General features: G+C 37.9%; 1 protein-coding gene across 2 annotated transcripts in view; it reads left to right on the top strand.

Moving 5' to 3' along the window:
* The window catches only part of NELL2 (neural EGFL like 2), a 135,347-nt gene extending 115,530 nt beyond the window's left edge, over positions 1-19,817 (top strand). For both annotated transcript variants that reach the window (XM_068190045.1, XM_068190047.1), the window contains exons 16-20: positions 3,747-3,887; positions 12,661-12,854; positions 13,847-14,023; positions 16,122-16,346; positions 19,008-19,817. In XM_068190045.1, coding sequence (XP_068046146.1) covers positions 3,747-3,887; positions 12,661-12,854; positions 13,847-14,023; positions 16,122-16,346; positions 19,008-19,058 — 788 coding nt within the window. In that variant the 3' untranslated portion in view covers positions 19,059-19,817. The remainder of the gene's footprint in view (positions 1-3,746; positions 3,888-12,660; positions 12,855-13,846; positions 14,024-16,121; positions 16,347-19,007) is intronic.
* Positions 19,818-20,216: the final 399 nt, after the last annotated feature.

The following is a 20,216-nucleotide window of genomic DNA, read 5'->3' as shown; positions in this document are numbered from 1 at the left end:
CATGTCAAGGGGAGCTAGGCATATACAACTCTTACTTTCAAAATGCCTCTGATTTTGTGTCTACTTTATTAGAGTGAGGCCTCAGCAAAAAAAAATCTAAAATTTTGAGTTGAAAATTTAAAATTTTGAGTTGGGTTACAAAATATGAAAATAAGAATGCTGACTGGCATAAGTGAAAATATAAAGCCTTTTGCTAACTTTCTTTTATAGAGTAATATTTCATTTTCCATGCTTTTCTAGTACAGCATCAAACAGGACTTCATTATCACTGATAATACTCCATATAGCCCACTGATAGACCATAGCCACTGGCCACTGACTGAGCAGCTGCAAGATGATTCATCCAAGAAAGTTTCACCATAGGACAGGGGAAAATTAGTTCTGTTTGCTTTTCCCACACTAATAAGATGATTTCAGTTGTAGATACTTTTGCAACAGTCATATTTTGTCCCATTACAGAGCACAATTCTACTAGAATTAATAATCAGCATTAACTGTGAGAATTAAAACAAAATTCTGTGCATAAGGAACATCTATATTCTGAAACCCGCAGGCACATGCTTAAGATGTCATTTGCCTAAAAAGTTAGTAGTGAGAAGTGTTTTGGATTTCTTTTCATTGCTGCAAAATCCTGAAAGGAGTAATGGCTTATTCAGCATGGATGTAGCAATGGTTCCAATGCAATGGCAATCAACCTGCAGGGAGTAAGACATCCTTCAAGACCTGCAGTGTGCTTCCATACATGCTTACGATGAGGCTTTCTTATGTAACTCCACTCCAACTTTGCATGCAGTCATAACAAAACCAGAAGAATGTATTACTTTGTTTATTGACATCGGATAAAGCATTTCATCCCAAGTAATACTTCTTGTGTTTCAGATTCATGAGCTAGTTTGCAAATAAATACAGAGAAGCTGCTTTTGTTGTCACTTTACCAATACTGATGTGACATCCACAGCTTGTTTTTCCTGAATAATCAAGGAGTTCATCTGAATGCATTTCGCTTGTGCATGTGATATTGTGTTTACACTTATAAGGCTTATAGATTCACAAATAAATTTTTCTGAAGAGAGGAACACAGACTTTCTTTAATTCATATCTGTTACTTTGACCTAAATAACACTAGTTTCTCCAGCTCGTCACCAATAAATACATTCCACTTTCCCAAAGAAGTATATGCAATCCAGTGTCTTAATGCAATGTTATTCAGCAGCCAGTATGAAGAATAACATCAAATCTTAGCAACAGCTCTTCTCCTTCAGCCTCTGAGTGGACATGCACTATTGATTCTCTGGGGTTTGTAGCTTTAGCCAACCACAACAAGTTATGTTGTACTGGCCAGGTGATCCCAAGTATTTAATGGGGTCACTTCTGTTCTGCCTGACAAGCTGGCAGCCAGGTAGCACATTCCCCAGTGGTAAGGGAACTTCCAGATTGCAGTCTTTGCTTCTTTTGTTTTCCTTTTTCATGAGTTATCTGTGGCTTTCTGAGTGAGTAGCAGTAGATAAGACACAGACTGCAAGCCAACCTTTTCTCACTACTGTAACATAATTTTCATTGATCTTCCTCTGATCTCTCAAACACCTCTGAGGTCCCACTGGCTCCTGGCTGCTCACAAGAAAAAGGCCAGAGTTTATACTGATTTAGAAAGAACACACTGAGCAGTGGAAGATTGTAAAGGTTTGGCATTTCTCAGTCCTGCAGCACAACTACTCAGATGATTATCTTGGAATTCTTAGTGGAGTTGAAATTTTCTTTTTAATTCAACAGAGACTTATGACTTAATTTGTGGTGCACAAAACAGCAAAATATACACTTGCTGTGATATTGCAGCAGGAATATAGGTAATTTTTATCATCATAAATACTGATAATGTACATCAGGGCTGCCTGTTTAGAGACACTATTGATAGAAAATCAGATTGATGCATCATGGCAAAAATTTCTAATGAGATTTTGTCAAGGATCTGTAAAGCTTTTAAAAACCAATATGCCCATTATACAGTTCTACAGTTATTCCAAAGACATTTTAAAAACAATTATTTGGCACGTAAATAAAATACCCAGAGTGCATCTCACATACCCCTGTCATATATAAGAAAAACACAACTCAAAACCAAATGTGGGTGACTGTGCTATACCTCGTAGGTTATGCAGGTGTTCCCCACACACTAATATTTTTATTACATTCAAATGTGGACCAAAGTGTTCTCAATGGATGAGGAAGTCTCTGGGTTTTATAAAGTTTGAATAGATTTCACTAAATACTTGGTAAGAGTATTTCTATCTAGCTATACATTATTATTCTCAGAAATGAAATTGCTTACTTTATTGTAGATCACAGTTTATTTTCTTTGCCAGTTTATACTTTCTCCTATGAAAATAGCAAATGACATAAATGGGCGGTAACAGGAATTATGGGCAGAATTTTAACATATTTCACATGTATCTCAGTGGCCACATCACACCTCTCCTTCATATCTGCATCCTAGAGGATACTAGGTCAACTGCTGATGTACTTCAAGAGTTTGAGTCTTAATTTGTTACTTCAGTTTTTAGTTTTAAAGATTCAACCTTTAAAGAGAGGTTGAATCCTTGCTTTGGCCAGAGTGGCCAGTACACTCAGAGTTTATTCATTGTTCAAACTCATGGTGGAGGGTGATTAGAGCTTTTTGTTTCTGAAGGCCGTTTGCACATGTTGTGCTTCCCTTTGTGTTGGTTCTATAGGCGCCTCTCAGTCAGCTTGATGCTCAGATAGGTATGCTACTTCTGGTATAAAACACAGTGATAAGGCAGTGGTCTGATAGGGAACAACTCAGTTTTACTCCTGTTTGACTCCATACTCCTGGTATTCCCTGTTAACAGCACTCATACTCTGGGACCTGTTCCTTAGTTCAGCTTACTGTGTACCTGAAGACACTGGAAGTGAACATGTCACAAAGTTCTCTGCATCTCTGCTAAGTCTGTGAGTTCGGGTGTCTTTAGAACGTGCTTTGGTGGATTTTGGATCTAGTGAGTGTATTTTAAAAAAAATCCATTCTATGATAAATTGTTATGGTAAAGTTTAGTCACTGAAGTTGTTGTTTAAGAGACACACTTCCCAAAGGAATTTCCAGGAGAAGGAGAATGTGTTGTGTTTCACCCTCATGATTTAAGCATTTGTTTGGAAACCCAGCTGTTTTCTTTGATGATTAGAGAGGAGCTTGCAGTCAGTTATGTTGAGATTCAGAGGTGCTGGCATAAATCAACAGGAGCTCCACAGGATAGGAAAGCCATTCTAAGCTGAAATTGGTGTCACCAAAAGCATAAGCAAGGACCAGAGCTAATATTTAATCTTTTTATATACCCCTAGGAAAAAAACCTTTATTTTATCAGGCAGCCTGCACTACTCAAAGGGTCAAGATTTTATTATATGAACTGGGACCTAATTCTTTTCTTCATATTAGGAGCAGTTTAAACAGATGTCAGATTACCTGTCATGTATTGTGACAAAATGAGTTGTTACTATGTAGGCAGTAAATTGGGATTAGCAATACCTCTGCTGCTGTTAGGCCCAAAATCATTAGCCAAGTACTTTTATGGAAACAATTCAAAACTTCACTGCAATTATTTCTGCAAATTCAAATGTCAGTAATGAAAATAATTCTGTGAAACCTAGAAACACCAGGGATATTGTTCTTTCTTTGGATGAATACAGCAGTTTTCTCTGTGTGAATTTTCTTCTATTTTGTTGTTCTTAATAAACAGACATTGATGAATGCTCAGATGGCTTTGTTCAGTGTGACAGCCGTGCTAACTGCATTAACCTGCCTGGTTGGTACCACTGTGAATGCAGAGATGGCTACCATGACAATGGGATGTTTTCACCAAGTGGAGAATCCTGTGAAGGTAAGTGTCTAAAAAAGGTGGGGTACTGTTATGGTTCACATAAAGTGAAAGTCCAGAAAATGTATAGTGTTTCAGATTGTACTGGTCAAGCATTGTCTTGAAAACTGCAGTGAAATTTAAACCTTGACCCAAAAGAATTATAGTCTAAATAAGCATCATCATCAAAGGCAAAATAATATAAATATGAATATTCCTATAACGTGGAGTGTTAGTGGTGCATTTCTGTGTTTTACTAACATAATATGTAAAGTCAGGCATGGTGATTAAAATGCAGTTTCTCTGGCCCTGCATCTGCTTCTGTGCTTGTCCCTTGCATAAGTGATTTCCCATGGGCTGGTAGCATGCACTGTAATGTCACTCCACAGTAAACTGTTTATATGTCAGATTCTTTGTGTATAGAAATGGGCCTCAATTCAGACCTCATTTCTTCTACTTTGTTTTCCTTGTACACTGAAATAGTTCTTGATAAAAATATTTCCCATTGTAGAAAATGGTTATGCATCCCTGAGACCCTTACGTATATCTTGGATAATACTGTGGTGTTTCTCCTGTGTAATGGCTAGCTGCTTCTAGAAGGCAGCAATTTGCAGACCTACTTTACAAACGAGGGCGCTCAGTGGATGTAGGGCTGGTGCAAGGTATAGGGGACAAGAGATTGACAAGGGGGACAAGGAGATGGAAAGGTTTTCTGTGTTCATGAATGATGTTGGAGAGAGCAGCAGATTAATGAGAACACAATTACTTTCACATGCAGATCTCTTGGTATGGAATGTTATTCAGCTCTTAAGATATTTCATGCTGTTTTTCTTAAATAACAGAGTAAGCCAGTATTTTTTTGCCATGGAATTCTCAGGGCAAAATTGCCACCCTTTCTCCCTTCTTTCTCTGAGTGCTGAAATATTTAGTCCTCACAGTGTAAGCTTTCTTATTGCTGTTTAAACTCACATTGGTGGGCTGCATCGGTCCCAAAGGGAAGCAATTGAATTAATTTCTCTAAGGCAGACACACAGACAGTTCTCCAGGAGTGAGAATGACCTTTCTGGTATACCCATCATCAATACTTTATTTCAACACATTTTCATCACAGCTGAAAGCCTGTATTCCCAGGAGGAATCAGCAATTTAAGGCAACCTCTGCTTTCATAAGTCGAGCTTTCTTTGTCAAGAACTAACTAAATGTCAGTGTTAGCTGGTCAGGAGTTAGGACAGGAAGGTGCAAAGAATAAGTTGTGATCCCTCTGATTATAACATTGCACTTCTGTCACTCATGGCACGGGAAATAAATAGTCCAGCCAGGCATTTATGGAAATATTCTCAATATCTCAAGTTTTATCTTCAGTGTCAGTATAACACTTACCTGGTGGGTTGAAGATAGTGGTTTGGCACATGCTGTCTCATGAGAGATACATGATACAAAGTGACTGTGTTATGATGTGTGCAAACAAGTATCAATTAAGCAGCAAATTCTAAACAAATGGAAAGAAAGCCAAGGGAAAAGAAATGTGGGGATTGCTACATGTGTACAGAAGCTGCAATTATTAGACTGTTTTGACCTTTTCTACAAAGGGCCAGCAGCTCTTTATTAACTGTACGCAGAGGATAACAAGTAATTAGAATTACATCACAGATGCCAGAAAACTGCCTTCATTGCTGATAACCCTAGTGACTAACAGTGGAACACTTCCAGTTTGATTGATTGCAGCTCCAAACATTGGGATCCTTAGAAACTTGAGATCACAGAATCATAGAACGGCTTGGATTGGAAGGTACCTTAAAGATCACGTAGTTCCAATCCCCCTGGGCAGGGACACATCCCCCTAGACCAGGTTGCTCAGGACCCCATCCAGCCTGGCCTTGATGGGGAGGAAGGTTAGATATTTGATTAGTTTTACCACATCACTTTTTATTGGATTGGAGCTTGTGACTTGTTGTCTCAGATAAAAATAAAACCAGAAAGGGCGTGAAGAGACAACCTAAAATCCATTGCAGTGTGGAAAGTTGAACTTGCAGCAGCACAACACAGTAGTGCAGAACCAATTGTCTTCTCTGCTGTCAGATCTTTCCCCTGTAAGATATTTCCCTACTGGGTTTAAAGACAAAAGAAAATGGATGGGTTTTGATAGTTCTTCAGTAACCCCTAGTTAGATGTGATTAGATTGAGCTGTTGGTGGATGGTCTTTTAGACAGTCACTTTAATGGGGCAGCAGCTTCCAGGCTATACTAATCTCAAATTTCAAATCACAGTTCTCCAATTCTCACTTTCAACTCTATCCAGGACCAGCATCCTCTGAAACTTTCTGTCTTGTGCAAGTGCTTCAGCTTGCAGAGCTGTAGAAGGAACAGTGCAAACTACTTCAAAGTAGTGTTTTATATAGAGTGCATAATAGGCTTGACTTGACTCATCTTTTGTAAGTTTTAGAGTTGCTTTGAAGTAAGGTCCTTCTTCTAGAGGAAAAAAACCTTTAAAAGCCGAGGAAGATTTTCTTTCTTGACTGTTCTACATTTTCTTCCTCGAATCTGGGTCTGTTTTTTTCCCCTGCACATGTGCTGATAATACTACACGAAGCGTTTCAGTGATCAGTGTAATCAGTTCTCTGTTTCCTTCTGCAAAGCCTCCGATTGTAAAAATCCATGTGGAAACACCTCTGTTAAAATCGCAGATGCTCAGATGCTCACAGAAGCATTTCCTTAAAAGCCTTATTTTAACAGAATTCCAACGCTGCACCTGTCCCTTTTAGGATATCATACTAAATATTCCCAGCTAGAGCTCAGCTCCTTGGTAGCACTAGACTTTGTCAGTGCTTGATAATGAAATAATAGTTACTGAATTGCCTATTTTACACATGTACTGACCTTGGCTACTGCTGCTTCTTTGGCACAACTGAGAATATTGAATATTTTGACTAATGTACTTGAATACAAAAATTCATAATCCCATTTTATTGTACCTACAGGCAACGGAAGACCTAGAGATCCCTTTGTTAATTGTTTTGATTCACATTATACCCCTAGTTAGACCTATGGTGTCTATAAAAATTACTGAGAGAAATTATGGGAAATGCAGCTGTAGGGTTTCAACCTCTTAGCAGCACTTGCTGTTTTCCCCTTGGAAATAGAATTATTTTATGCCTCATTATATTTCCAGAAAAGTGAAATATCAGCCATGTAGTCCTTGAGACTGTATGGCTTTGGAAAATCTTACATTTTATATATGTAAATATAGCATTCAGTATGGTATATTAACTGGTATCTTTCTCTTTGCCCCTGACAGCTTTTCTTTATAGTTTCTTTAAACAGTCTTATTGGTTCTGAAGGTTGTCTCTTATGTACCATTTCATAAAGAGAGCTGGGCTAAGGGAGTAGATATTACATCCTCAGGCTTCATTGCAGTAAAAAAAACCTAGAATAACTGAGGTCAAAGTCCTAAAATAAGAAAGTTCAGGCCCCATTAATGTTTGCCCTGCAGTTCTGTGTAACATTCTGATTCCTTTGAATTTGTCCTTTGCAATGTCTAAAAGCTTCCAAAATCAGTTGAAGAAGGAGTGTATATTGGGTTGTACCAGAATAGTGCAGGTTATGCCTCAGCAGTTGTTGGACATTTGGCACACATCCACATCCAAAGAAAGCTCACCTAATTAAGGCAGCCCCTTAGGACTTACCAAGAGTATCTGTCAGGTACCAGCTGTTGTTAGTATAGAATATGAGATCAATGTATCTTCACTCTCAGCAGGTACTACATTCTTTAAATGAGACAGATGCAAATGAAAGGTTTGGATAGATCAATCCAGAATGCCCAATTCATAAAAGAATCTTTTTTTGGTTGTAAGAGTTTATCCATATGTGAACTCCCATTTGGGTTTTCTGTACTGAAGTATCTTATGGGTTTTTTCTGCCATCCTGCTTCTAGAATTAGAATCGCTTACTTCTCTGTGTGACAGAGCAGCCAGCCTGACAGCACAGAGGCTGAGGCTCGCCTTGAAGTCTGTTTTCAACAATCCAGGATAATGAGGGATGGAGGCATGTTACAAGCCTCAGTAAGCTGCCCAACCGTACTGACTGAGCAAAGTCCAAAATGGTCACTCCAGAATCGATGCCTCTGGATCTGGAAGGCAGAGGAATTGCTGGCTGTCAAGATGTCTCAATTTATCTCACACTGCATCCAGTATTTTAACTAGTACATGAGATTTCTTGAAGTTGAAAAACCTCTGTCAGTTTGGAGTCCTACACTTAGGTTTGTCAGAAGCTTTATTTTTGACAGCAATTAAGGGAAAACAGAAATAAAAAATCATTACTCTTCAGCAGGAAACCTTAATAGCACTAACAAAGCTCCATCAAAATCCTTTTGCTTTTATTCATGATCATTAAGGGTCAGCAAATAAAGTGACTTCTTTCTTTTTTCCATTTATCCCAAATAAAGCTATAGGCATTAAGGCTTCAGTATTGAATTTGGGAATCCAACTTAAGCATCACCAAACAGAAGGCAGATATGGAGACACATTAGTATTTCAATATTCTGGAGTGTGGGAAGAAAACAAAATTTCCAGAGTTTCTCGTCTTTTATAAAAGGACTGATAAATCAGAAACTTATATAAAATATATAAGACAGCAATTTGAACACATTTACTATATAGGGAAATGACATTTCTGTCAAGCTGATGTTACCAATATCTGAAGTCTCAACTCTTCAACTTCCACATCTAGTAAGCACTCTCACAGGCGGCTTACATGAACTCACAAATAAATTAAGCCAAAGATTCTCAGATATCCTGGTACTTTCACCTTGCTGAGCTAATGCTATTCCTCAGAGCAAATTTAACTGAGAAACTTCAGTTGCTTCAGAGCAAAGGAACTGTCCACTCTCCCAAGCCGTCTCCTCCAATATTTCTCAGTGATTTTTCTTTTAAAAAAATTAGAGTTTAACCAATATCAGAATGATGAGACATTCTGAATCAGAGGCTGCTTGCTGCTTAGGGCCAAGTGAAATGGGTGCTTTGTCCCTCTGCATTTCTTTGATTACCCCTTCCAAGAAACAGTCAGTGAATCTCTTAAATACAGTCTTGGGTCACAACCTGGAGCAATTGAAATTCCCATTTTTATGGAGTTTTCTATGTCTGCAGTCTCACAAATACTGCATATGGAGTTTAGTCATTCTAAGAACTGTCACCATATTGTATGGCTTTAGTCTGGTATTTTTCCTGTGTAGGCAGTAAATTATTTGTAATAGAATTAACTCCTGGTTTTCTGTAACATGTATGGCTACTTCTTCTCCCATGATATTTCTTTGTCATTGCAACATTAAGTTGCACCTAGAGATGATGGTAAGAAGGAAAATCGTTAAAAATGAGAAAGATGAAAGCTGCTGTAATTTTTCATGTAGGTTAGATAAATAAGAACTGATTCTCAGTTTAACACTAGATAACTAGTTACATTTCATTTCTGTTGATTTTTTTTATTGAGGCAAACCTCCAAGTCTTTTGAGAGATAATGTTCTAATGTCCTAACATTCAAGCTGCTTGGTTCTTAAGCAGTATGTTGTAAATAGCCTGAAGTGAGCTATTTGTTTTTGAGTGGTTTGTGGGGAACTCTTTGGGTTTGTTTTTTTTTTTTTTGTTGTTTTTGTTTTTGTTTTTGTTTTTTTTTTTGTTTCTTTTGGGAGGGGGCTGGGGGTTGTTTGTATGTGTGTTTTGTTAATAGCATGGGAGCAATCATAAAATGGCTTTGTGGCTGGATATAGTGGAATATGCAATCTATAATCTTACCATCTTCCCTTTTCAAACACAAAAGATACAGCAGCCAGTGTCCCTTGTCCATAGCTGGTTATGGCTGTAAGCACAATTTCAGTAACATGATTCACCATCTATTAAAAGTCCAAAGTAAAAAAAAAAAAAAAACAAAAAAAACCTGAACAAAGTTTTGCTTGGTATGGATGATTTGTGTGCAAGTTCTTTGCTGATAATGCCTGAAGTTTGATGTGGATGAATAATGTAGATAAGAGTTTCATGTGCAAAAAGTTGTTGTTTCTCTTGGTGCATCATAAACACACTGCTGTTTCTGATTAGGTTAGAATCAAAATGTAAATAGCTCCTGCTGTGACTAGGGATATTTAAATTGCCCTATCCAGAACATTTATTTTCATGAATCAAACAATTGAAAAAACAAGATTGGGAATTTTCGGAAGTTCTCAATGCCAGATTAGCTCAGCTCGATACCAGAGTCAATGATGAAACCTCCATTATTTTCAGTTTCTGTGACTGTGTTGAAAAATAAACCTCAGAAGCCTTTTTCTCATTGGAAAATTTTGAAATAGACTCATATGTAAGTGCTGAAAGCAGAGTCAGTGTTTAAAGGTTCACCATTTGTTGTTTAAAGGAAACCTTTCTTATTTACATGACAGCTGAACTTTGTCCAGTTACCTCATTAAGTATGTCTGCCTTCTGTTAAGTATATAGATTGCTGAGAAGTGACATTATAAATTTATGACAGCTGTGTGAAAATTATGTACAAAAGAGTGCTCTAAACAAATGAATACAAGTTTTGGAAAGTAATTTATTAAAAATTACTTTGATGATAATCTTGCTGGTAATCCAAATCATTACATTTAAACTGAATTTGTGTCTGTTCTTGTTATTGCATGACTTAAGAACGGCTATACCTTAATTTTAAATCGCCAGATTATATTACTTTCTGGCTGGATTTAAGAGAAAATGCAGGAAGGAGGGAGCCCAAACTGGCATCACTCAAACCATTCCTGTTAGCTTCTTTTCTAAAGACCTTCAAGTTGAGAGTCTGGACAGCCTCTGCATGGCCACCTGTTCCACTGGTTGTGTGTCCTGACTCTTGTGGTGGGTTCCCTGTCTGATGTGCCAGTGATGTTTCAGCTGTTCAGCCACACTGAATTAGGTTCATGGTCCCAGTTATCTTCTGCCCTGTTACAGCAGTGACTGCCTCCAGATGCCTTGGAAGGCAGTGAGGTAGAAGATGTAGAGATCTGAGATTATTTGCCTGTTCTGGATTATCTGATACATAAGTAAGTGTACCATGGGCTCTAATGCATGAAATGTATCAAAAAAATCACGATCTCTCTCTCCAAAAATCTGTTAGCACTGAAAATTGAATATTCTTGCTAGATTTGTACACTTTTGGCTATGCAATTGGTTTTTGCCTCTTAGGATTCTGTAGCAGTGAGTGTTGTAGTTTGTTTATGCATTGTATGAAAAGTTATTTCCTTTTATCAGGGATAAATTTGTTGTCTTTCAGTTCCATTCACTGTCCCTTGTCTCTAGTGTTTTAGCCAATATGGAGAAAAAAACTCTCAACATGTCTTCTTTGGAATATTCTTTTTTTGGTTATATCTCTTCTTACTGATGTTTTTTTAGAGATGAGAAATCCATGTCTTTTTATTTCTTCTCAAATGATATTTCTCTCAATCTTCCCATAAGCACTAGTAATTTTGCAATTATTTTTAAGATTATGCCACTGTTACTGCACAAAGTATTTGAAGGAAACCCACTATGCTGCTGATTTGTAAAGTGGAGTTCTAATAATTTCCCTGCTGTTTTTCATCCCAATTCATATTCATGTTAGCAACTTGTTAACTTTTTTTTGGTTTTTGACCATAGCTACACTTGGAATTGAAATGGTAATTGAATTATTTTGCTTTAAACTGAATGTGCTTGAGGTGGATTGGAGGTTCCATTTCCATTGTTGAACCCAAAGCTGAGTGCTTTTTATGCTGGTGGTGAAAGACATATGCATGACCATATTGCTTATTTTATCTCACTCCTTTGGTGGAGATTTAATGACAACAACACTAATTTTAATGAACCTTAATCAAGAACTTGGGCCATACTGTTGAGAAATTGTATTTAGAGTTGAACTCAATATCTCAAAATTTGCAATCACCTAGTTCTACTCTTTACTCTGTTTTCCAATTTTTATGGCATATATTCATTTAATGTATGCCCCTTTGAAGCTTCTTTCCATGATCATTTTTCTCCATTTGAACAGCTGTAAAAGCTATATAAAGACTATTTGAGTAGAAGGTAGTATGTGCTGCTAGCTTGCCTTTGCAAAATAGTTCTGTGTACCTTGATGAAGTAGGCCTTTAAAGTACTTTTTAATTATTTGAGAGATATTTGTTTTGAAATAATTTATTTTTATTCACTGGAGACATGTTTTTTTTTTCTTTATTTTCTATTCTAGACATAAGGGCTATAGCTGTCACTGCAACTTGAATATTTAAAATATTCTAGTTTTTACATTCTAATAAATGATGAAATTTAAAGCATGGTGTGCTTACTTAAATGAGCTTTCAGGTCAGACATCACCTTTCACAATAAATTCTCATCAAGTGAACTCATACGTGCTAGACAGAGCCAGCAAAAGGCTTTAAGGACACAATTCTGAAGCTGTTCTTGTTTCACATAGCATGTGTCATGTATGGTTGCCACAAAATAAGGCTCTTTAGGGAGCTAAGAATTATTCTTTCTCTCATGTTTCCTGTGGTTTCTTCATTCTATCTACCATACTCAATAGCATTCACTTGGAAATATGTTTAGCAAAACTCAAAATATCCAGTTAAAACATGATCCAAAAAAGCTGATGTGACTTGTAAAATATTTTTTGTTAATTTTTAAGTTCTCTCCATTCTGGTGAACTACAAATTAATTTCAGCTGAAGGCCTTAATGGCTAAGAATTATTTATATTGTCTGCCTCAAGAAAATTTTTGTTAATTGAATGTGGTCTAAGAGCATTCCATGGCATGTTTTTGCAGACATTGATGAATGTGGAACTGGAAGGCATAGCTGTGCCAATGATACAGTTTGCTTTAACTTGGATGGCGGGTATGACTGTCGGTGTCCCCATGGCAAGAACTGCACAGGAGACTGTATCCATGAAGGCAAAATCAAGCACAATGGTCAGATTTGGGTGCTGGAGAATGACAGATGCTCTGTCTGCTCATGCCAGGTCAGTACAAATAGAAGTAGCTGCTTCTGCAAGGTGGTTGGTAGGGATGAAGGGCAGAGCATTAGGATCCAAGTGAAATTCCTGTTGTAGCTGCCTTCTCAGGTGTATGTATGGAGCTACAGAAATAAAATCATATATTACATAGGGTTTTGGTGGCAGCTTCTCTTTCCAACCTGCATGAGCAAAACATTCATTGGAAGTTTATTATATGGTACTGGGAGAAGGATGATAGTACTGTTTTGTTAGCAGAGATGCCACCCGTGTTCTCTGGGTGGGAGTAACAGCATTTTCATGCAAATAAACTGTCTAGACACCTATTGGGGCTGGAGTCTGACGCCAGTATCTCAAGCAGATGTCTATAAATAGAAGTAGGTTCTGTGTCTGCAGAATAATTCAGCTTAACTTTCTCAAATGTCTGTTGTGGGAAGTTTGGTCCCAAGCTAAATGCTGACAGAGAATGAAAGGCCAAAACACTGCTGACAGTATCCTGAGCATTTCAGCACTTCGAATTTGGTGTACATGTTTTAGTTTCAGATCACCTATCATCTTCCTCCATGAATAATTACAGAACAAAGGGGTTGATCTTCTTTGACACCATCCAATCTGGTATTCTGTGAAACCGTGATATTCTATGAAGTTTAAAGCAAGATTCATCAAGTATCTATATAAGAATTACAAACTTAGTGCAATCCATTAAAGTCTAACCTTTGGGAAAGATGCCCTTGGGTTTCACCACCTCAGGGGAGAGCTGCTCGGAGATTGGTTGAATGAAGGATGTGTGTTAGATAACAGGGGAACTTTATGGTTGTTAGTGAATGTGAATGGGGATTTCTGGCTTGGTTTGAATTGCATTTTGGCAAAGATACTGTGTAGTGGAAAACCACTGAGCTGCTAATGGCTTAGCATCATGGTAAAAAATAAAATTTTGGCTGGAGTTTGGCTACAGTTGTGCAAATTTCTGCCATCGCTGTGTGTCTCTCTTCTAAAAACAGAATGGATATGTGATGTGCCGGCGAATGGTCTGTGACTGCCAAAATCCCACCGTTGACCTCTTCTGCTGTCCTGAGTGTGACCCAAGGCTCAGCAGTCAATGTTTACATCAGAGTGGGGAGCTTTCCTATAACAGTGGTGATTCCTGGATACAGAACTGTCAGCAGTGCCGCTGTCTGGTAAGGTTCCTGATTACAGCAGCAGAGACAGGAGGGAAAATGATATGAGATATTCTGATCTGTGAATAGTTTCATTTTCATGCATTAGCATCCACTTAATTTTCCCTGAAGTACTTGTATAATTAAAATCTGGTTTTCCTGGATTTTTGTCAGTATTGTCCAGTTTCTGTCAAAAATCTGTTTTGACACAATAGACATAATATAAATTACTTAATCATGAAGGTAGTTTCAGCAGAGTTGAGGTCATTTGAATATGGCATCTACACAGCAACACTCACATTCACTTATTCAGAGACTGATGGAACTCTATAAGAAAATTCTAAATATGTATTTATTATCACAGATGATGTTTTCAAGGATGCTGATAAACTTAAAAGTATTTATTCATTCAGACATATCAAGTAACAGAAAAAGAATAGGACTTGCATTTTTCAAAACAGTGAAATGCAGTTTGAAAAAAATCTGTTAAAGCTTGTCACCTTTTTCCTAGGCATGTATTTTGGAGTCTAAGCAAAAAGTATTCTGCATAATGCTTTTCATGAAGTTTCTGTGACAGAGAAAATCCCAAAATAAAAACAACTAGCTTTTATCACAAGTTATCTCCAATTATAAAGGCTGGTCCATGTAGCAGCTTTGGCTTGTCAGGATATCATGAATAACAGCTAGAAGCCCATTTCTGTAGACTGTGCTTACAGTGCTACCACTGCCAAAATTCAATGAAATAGATAACCATGTGCTTCATTAAATGTCTCAAAAAATGAAAAAATGGCCAACCTGCAATTTAGGATCTCAATAGATGTTTCTTTTTTTTCCAAGATGCTACTTCTATAGCAAAAGTCTGCTTTCTTTCAGTGACCATGGATTTTTTGGGGTGACAAAGTATTGTCTACTCCCTGCACTGTCCTTCACTGCAAAAAATAGATTGAAGTGTCAAGATCAGTGTCTGGATTAAAAGATTGCTTTCAGTCTTACCATCACACAATTCAAAAAGAAGAAAATTGACCCAGATAAGAATTTTTTTAAAAGACTGGCTTTGCAATACTTTCTGCAACAAGTGGAGGAAATCTGGAGCTATTACAAGTGTCTGTGATTTTTTTTTCAGCTTCTGCTTTAGAGATAGCCAACTCCTTCTCAAAGACTTAGATGTATTTTTTGTGAATAAACTGTTTTCATTTTTTGCCCCCCTTAAGTCCAGACTTTTAAATCTGTGCCTGAATAAACTGGAAATCAGAGATGGACCTGCTCAAAAAAAAAAAAAAAAAAAAGTGCATTATTGACTTCTGTGAAGTCTTTTCTTTCACCAACAGATCTGCAACTTTGGCCTTTGGCCAGAATGAAGGGAAGCTGATTCCAGCTTCTAGTAACTGACACAATTCATTAAACATCTTTAGATTTGTATTCAAGCATAAATTAACTACCCCTAAGGATGTGCTGGCCCAACACAAGTCTCTGCTCAGACATTTTCTTACCTTGACTGTACTAAACCCACCATGCAGAAGGTGTGATAAAGTTTGGAACTTCAGGTATTCTGCTCATAATATCCTAAGTGGATGGTAAGTGGGTGGAGGTCCTCTCATTGAAAATGTAATGGTGTTCCCTGTTATATTGGGCTGCTGGTGGCTTGACACCCTTAATCCAGCCAATGCATTTGTAACCATGGCAGAGATAAATTTGAGGGCTTTCTGTGGCAAGCCAACAGTCCAGATTGTAAGAACTGGCAAAACTGAAAATTTTGGCACAATTTTGCAGTGCAGTCAAGTTACAACTTCTGTCTCTTGCAAAAGTAGGGCCTCACAAGGACAGGCCAAAATCCTGTATTGCATAATTTATGGAGAATTTTGACCTGCAGCTTGATAGAGAATGTACTGAATAAGTTAAATCTAATACACTTTCTGAATGGCATGCAGGAAAAAAAACAAAAAAACACCTGATCTGCTGTGTGTCCCACAGTCAGTGAATATCAGTGTTTTCTGTGCTGAATTCTGAACAGCACCAGATGGGAAAAAATAACCAGCTAGGAAACATAATGCTGATTCAGAGGAATGGACGAGGAACAAAATAAGAGCTAATAATAATATCTTGTTCTTTCTGAAAACAGCAAGGAGAAGTTGACTGCTGGCCGTTGCCATGCCCAGAGGTGGACTGTGAATTCAGTGTCCTCCCTGAGAACGAGTGCTGCCCACGCTGTGTCACTGACCCCTGCCAAGCCGACACCATTCGCAACGACATCACTAAAACATGTCTGGATGAAACCAATGTAATTCGCTTCACTGGATCTTCTTGGATTAAGCATGGCACAGAATGCACCCTCTGCCAGTGCAAGGTAATAAAGGTTATAAAGATGAGGCCGAGATGCTTCTTCCCAGCTTGTTCTGTGGCACATAAATATTAATGTGGCACTGAGTCTGGTCAGTGAACAGTTGGTGTCTACACTTGTTTTAAAGCAGCAGAGATGACAGTAAATGTGTTCATCTTAGTTAACTGTACTCTTGCAAGTGCTAGAAGCAGAGTTTGATGTGCTAGCAGGTCAACAGCTGCCCATGCTGCAGAGTGTTGTGGACAAGGTACTGGGCTTCACTTTTCCACCAGGATAGCTCAATTTTAGTTTAAACATGGAACTCCAAGCTCTATGCTATCTTGGAAACATGCAAGTATGGCTCTGTAAGCCTAGACTTCGCACAAGAAATTTGTTCAGGGTGATACTATAGTGTTACTGGAACCGATTTAATTGCTTTTTGAGAATAGTAATTGTTTTTAGAAGAAAAGGGCTAGTCATATAGTTGCATAGCTTTTGTACTTTAAAATTAATCAACGTATTTAGAATATGTACTGGTTTTGTACTCAAAGAAATACATTGTCTGAGAAGAAAAATGAATGGCTCTGGGCATATGTGAATTCTGGCATCTCTTTTCGAGGATGAAAAGGAAAAATAAGTGTTTCTATTCAAAATAAGATCATGAAGTGAATTATGTTTTTTGCCACTTGATACTGATTAGTGACAATATGTGTTTCCACAGCAGCCAAGGAGAAGGAGCAGGATTCATGCACAGTTCTTTAATTATTACTGAAATTCACAGCTGATTTTGTGCTTTATTCTGTTCTTCCCAAGCAAGGTGCTTCCAAACTCCAATACATGGTACAATTAACTACTTGGAAAGGGGCTCATAAAAAAAAAATCTATCTTCAACACCTCCTTCAGTGAGAATTCTGTGTCATCAGGCAGTAGAAACTGTCAAGCATCACTTCGTTCCTCTGTTTTTTCTGATGCAATACTGTGTGCAATAGGTGCTGCTGTTGAGGCATAGTCCTTTTTCAAGGGCAGTGGTATGCACCAAGTGTCAGCATTTGTCCTGATGTCAGAATGGGTCAGTGGTTAGAAGAAAATGCTGTGATCTGACAGACTGGCTAATGGTTAGAAAGCCAGCTGCTGCCCTAAGGATGTTAAAACAGACTTATAGGCAGAAACCTGTACTTTTGGGGTCCATAGCTGGTGCTATACACCAGCTTCAATGCTAGAAGTTACTTTTTGCTCAAGGAAGTTGCTAAGGTTCTTATGCATCTGGTTCCCCATCTGTAAAAGAAATTTGAGACTCAGTGCTGGGAAATGTGCTCTTGTCGAACTGCTAATCAGTGGCAATGCAGAAGGCATGTATCAGTTCTGACATGGCCACCTAAGTGCTGCTCCCATCTGGCCTTTTGTGTTAATCAAAGACTGAACCTTAAGCATTGACTAATGGATATTCAGTATAAACACATAAACAGACTTATCAAATCCATTTCTGCCATGTGGACATAGTGAGGATTAAAACAAATACTCTGCCAAACTCCATAATTGTAATGACTCAGGTGTGACTGCCTAACAAAGAAGAGGCACCACTTTGTCCCTAAACAAGTCCAAATCTTATTTAATTCTCCTTACAGAGCAGTGTTGATTTTGAAATACACTATCTGCTCATATTGCCAGCATTTTAATATTGTAGTTCTGCAGGCAAGCAGCCCACTCCCTCCAGATCAGGGTAGTGGTGTGCCCAGTTTGTATAGTGTTCCTCCTCATTCATCCCGTGTCACCCCAATCTTCTCTTGTAAAGCATCTCATGGAAGGTCAAAGCTCCAGTCTAAGCCTCTCTAAACAAGCTATAGCAAAATAGATTTACACAAATCCTTACAGAATTTAGAAACCTGGGCATCAGCTAAAGCAGACTTAGCCACAAAACCAATTCCAATCACAAGTAAAGAATGGGGAGAGTAGGATTATAACCTCCTGTAACAGAAGGAGTGAAAGAAAATGCTTGAATTATTCAGACCTTGGTTTTAATAAGTTCGGTCAGTTTAATCAGTTGAATATATTTGGACTAATTTATAAATAATACTCATTTTTTTATTTGCATTTTAAGAATCAGACTTAAGAAGTAGTAGAGATGCAGAAATGATTTCTCCAATACTTAATGATGACCATAGGCAATCTGTTCCCTTAATTGTCCTTAGTATTCTCATAAGAATGTCTGGACTATTTGGAAAAAGTTTGTGGATTAATGTTTGCTGGTGTTACAGCCAAGATGCATGAAGTTGAAGCATTCGCGGCTAAATAAAACCCAGAATCCCTTCTGTCTGATCTGAATAAAACTCCCAAGTGCCTTGTCTTGTTCAAGAGCTTTATGTATTTGAGCAGATGCCTGATACCTTTATGTTGGGAGCATTCTTTCCACTGATCCCAGCTTCTTTCAGTTTGACTGTTGTAGCTCTGGGACACAGACCACAACAAGCCAAGCAATTAGAGGAATCATAATAGCTTGTTCCCTTGGGCAGCATAAGGACATGAGGACAATGTCATGAATCTGATCCAAGTCTGTACATGTTTTGTATTTTACAAGTCTGTATGTTCAAATCTGATGGGTATTTGCAAACAGCTGAGCTTGTTAAATGTACTTGTTTTGTACAAAATGCAAATTGTTTCAATTCTTCTTTCTGTTTTTCCATCCTTTAGAATGGCCATGTCTGTTGCTCAGTGGATCCACAGTGCCTTCAGGAACTGTGACACCAACAACTATCTCTCACAAGCAGTTTCTGGATAAAGAATTTTCCTTCACAGAAATAGACCTTTAGACCAAAAATTGTTCAAAATTAAAACTAAAACTAGGTTGGTTTTGTCTATCTGAGGTGCAGATATGTGATGAACTTGGTTACCTGAATCAGAGTGACATTTATTGGACTCAAGACAAGCTCAGATGTGTAAACCTTTGTATACAGAGGTTAGGCCCAGCTGTTCTGGCTATTTGTCTGTCTGGCATCCTTGTGCAGAATGTTTAGGTTAGTGTAAAGTGACACATTGTAATGCTGTACATAATGATGTCAAGATCTAAAATCAACTAGGAGCTCTTACAGGGTCTTCCGAAGCTTTGAGAGTCCAACGCTTGGCCAGATGCAGCAGATTTACCTAATCATATTTGGAACTGCACAAATGTGTTTGATTGCTTACTGCAGAACTTAGCAGATGTTTGAGTAAAAGGATGAAGCCTTCAGGAATAATGAACCTAGCAGCTAAGATGTGATATGTACAGTATGTGCGCTGAAAAAAAAGATAGAAGTTATTGTAAAAAACAAAAAGAAAACAAGAAAAAAAAAACAAAAAAAAAGAAAACCCGTGATGCACAGGCATGGCTTCTTAATGTTTTCTGATGGGAAAAGTCATCAATATTTCCTTGTTTTACTGCACTTACTATTATTTCTTGATTGACTTTGTTCAGTATAAGCTCGTTATTGTGCAAATTTAAATAAATATTTCTCTTACCTTAAATTTCTGTTTGTGCTTTCTTTCCTTTTCAAGAACGCAATTTCATGTATGCTGTTACTTGTTCTCCCAGTGTTCCTGGGAATCTGAACAATACAGGTGATGTATTGCCTGTGTAGCTCGTCTACATGTGGGAGCTTATGCCTAGCACAGCCTTATTCCCATCATGTCTTATCTTTGTTAAGATACACATACATAATTTGTCATTACAGTGGATTAAACAGCAAATTCTCGTGCCTAAAGATCCACTATGTGCCAGTGCGGTGTTGGCACGCAGAGTCAGTAGAGACCCTTTGTGTGTGACTTGGATCTGTTCAGATTTACAGGGGATCTTCTCCAAGTTCCTCCTCTCTCCAGCTGCCAAGGGTTGGTTTGTCTTCTGTAAGCTCTGCAGCTGTTTTCGCT

Source organism: Anomalospiza imberbis, chromosome 5 (genome assembly GCF_031753505.1).
Source record: "Anomalospiza imberbis isolate Cuckoo-Finch-1a 21T00152 chromosome 5, ASM3175350v1, whole genome shotgun sequence".
NCBI lineage: Eukaryota > Metazoa > Chordata > Aves > Passeriformes > Viduidae > Anomalospiza > Anomalospiza imberbis.
This window is presented reverse-complemented; position numbering and strand designations above follow the sequence as displayed.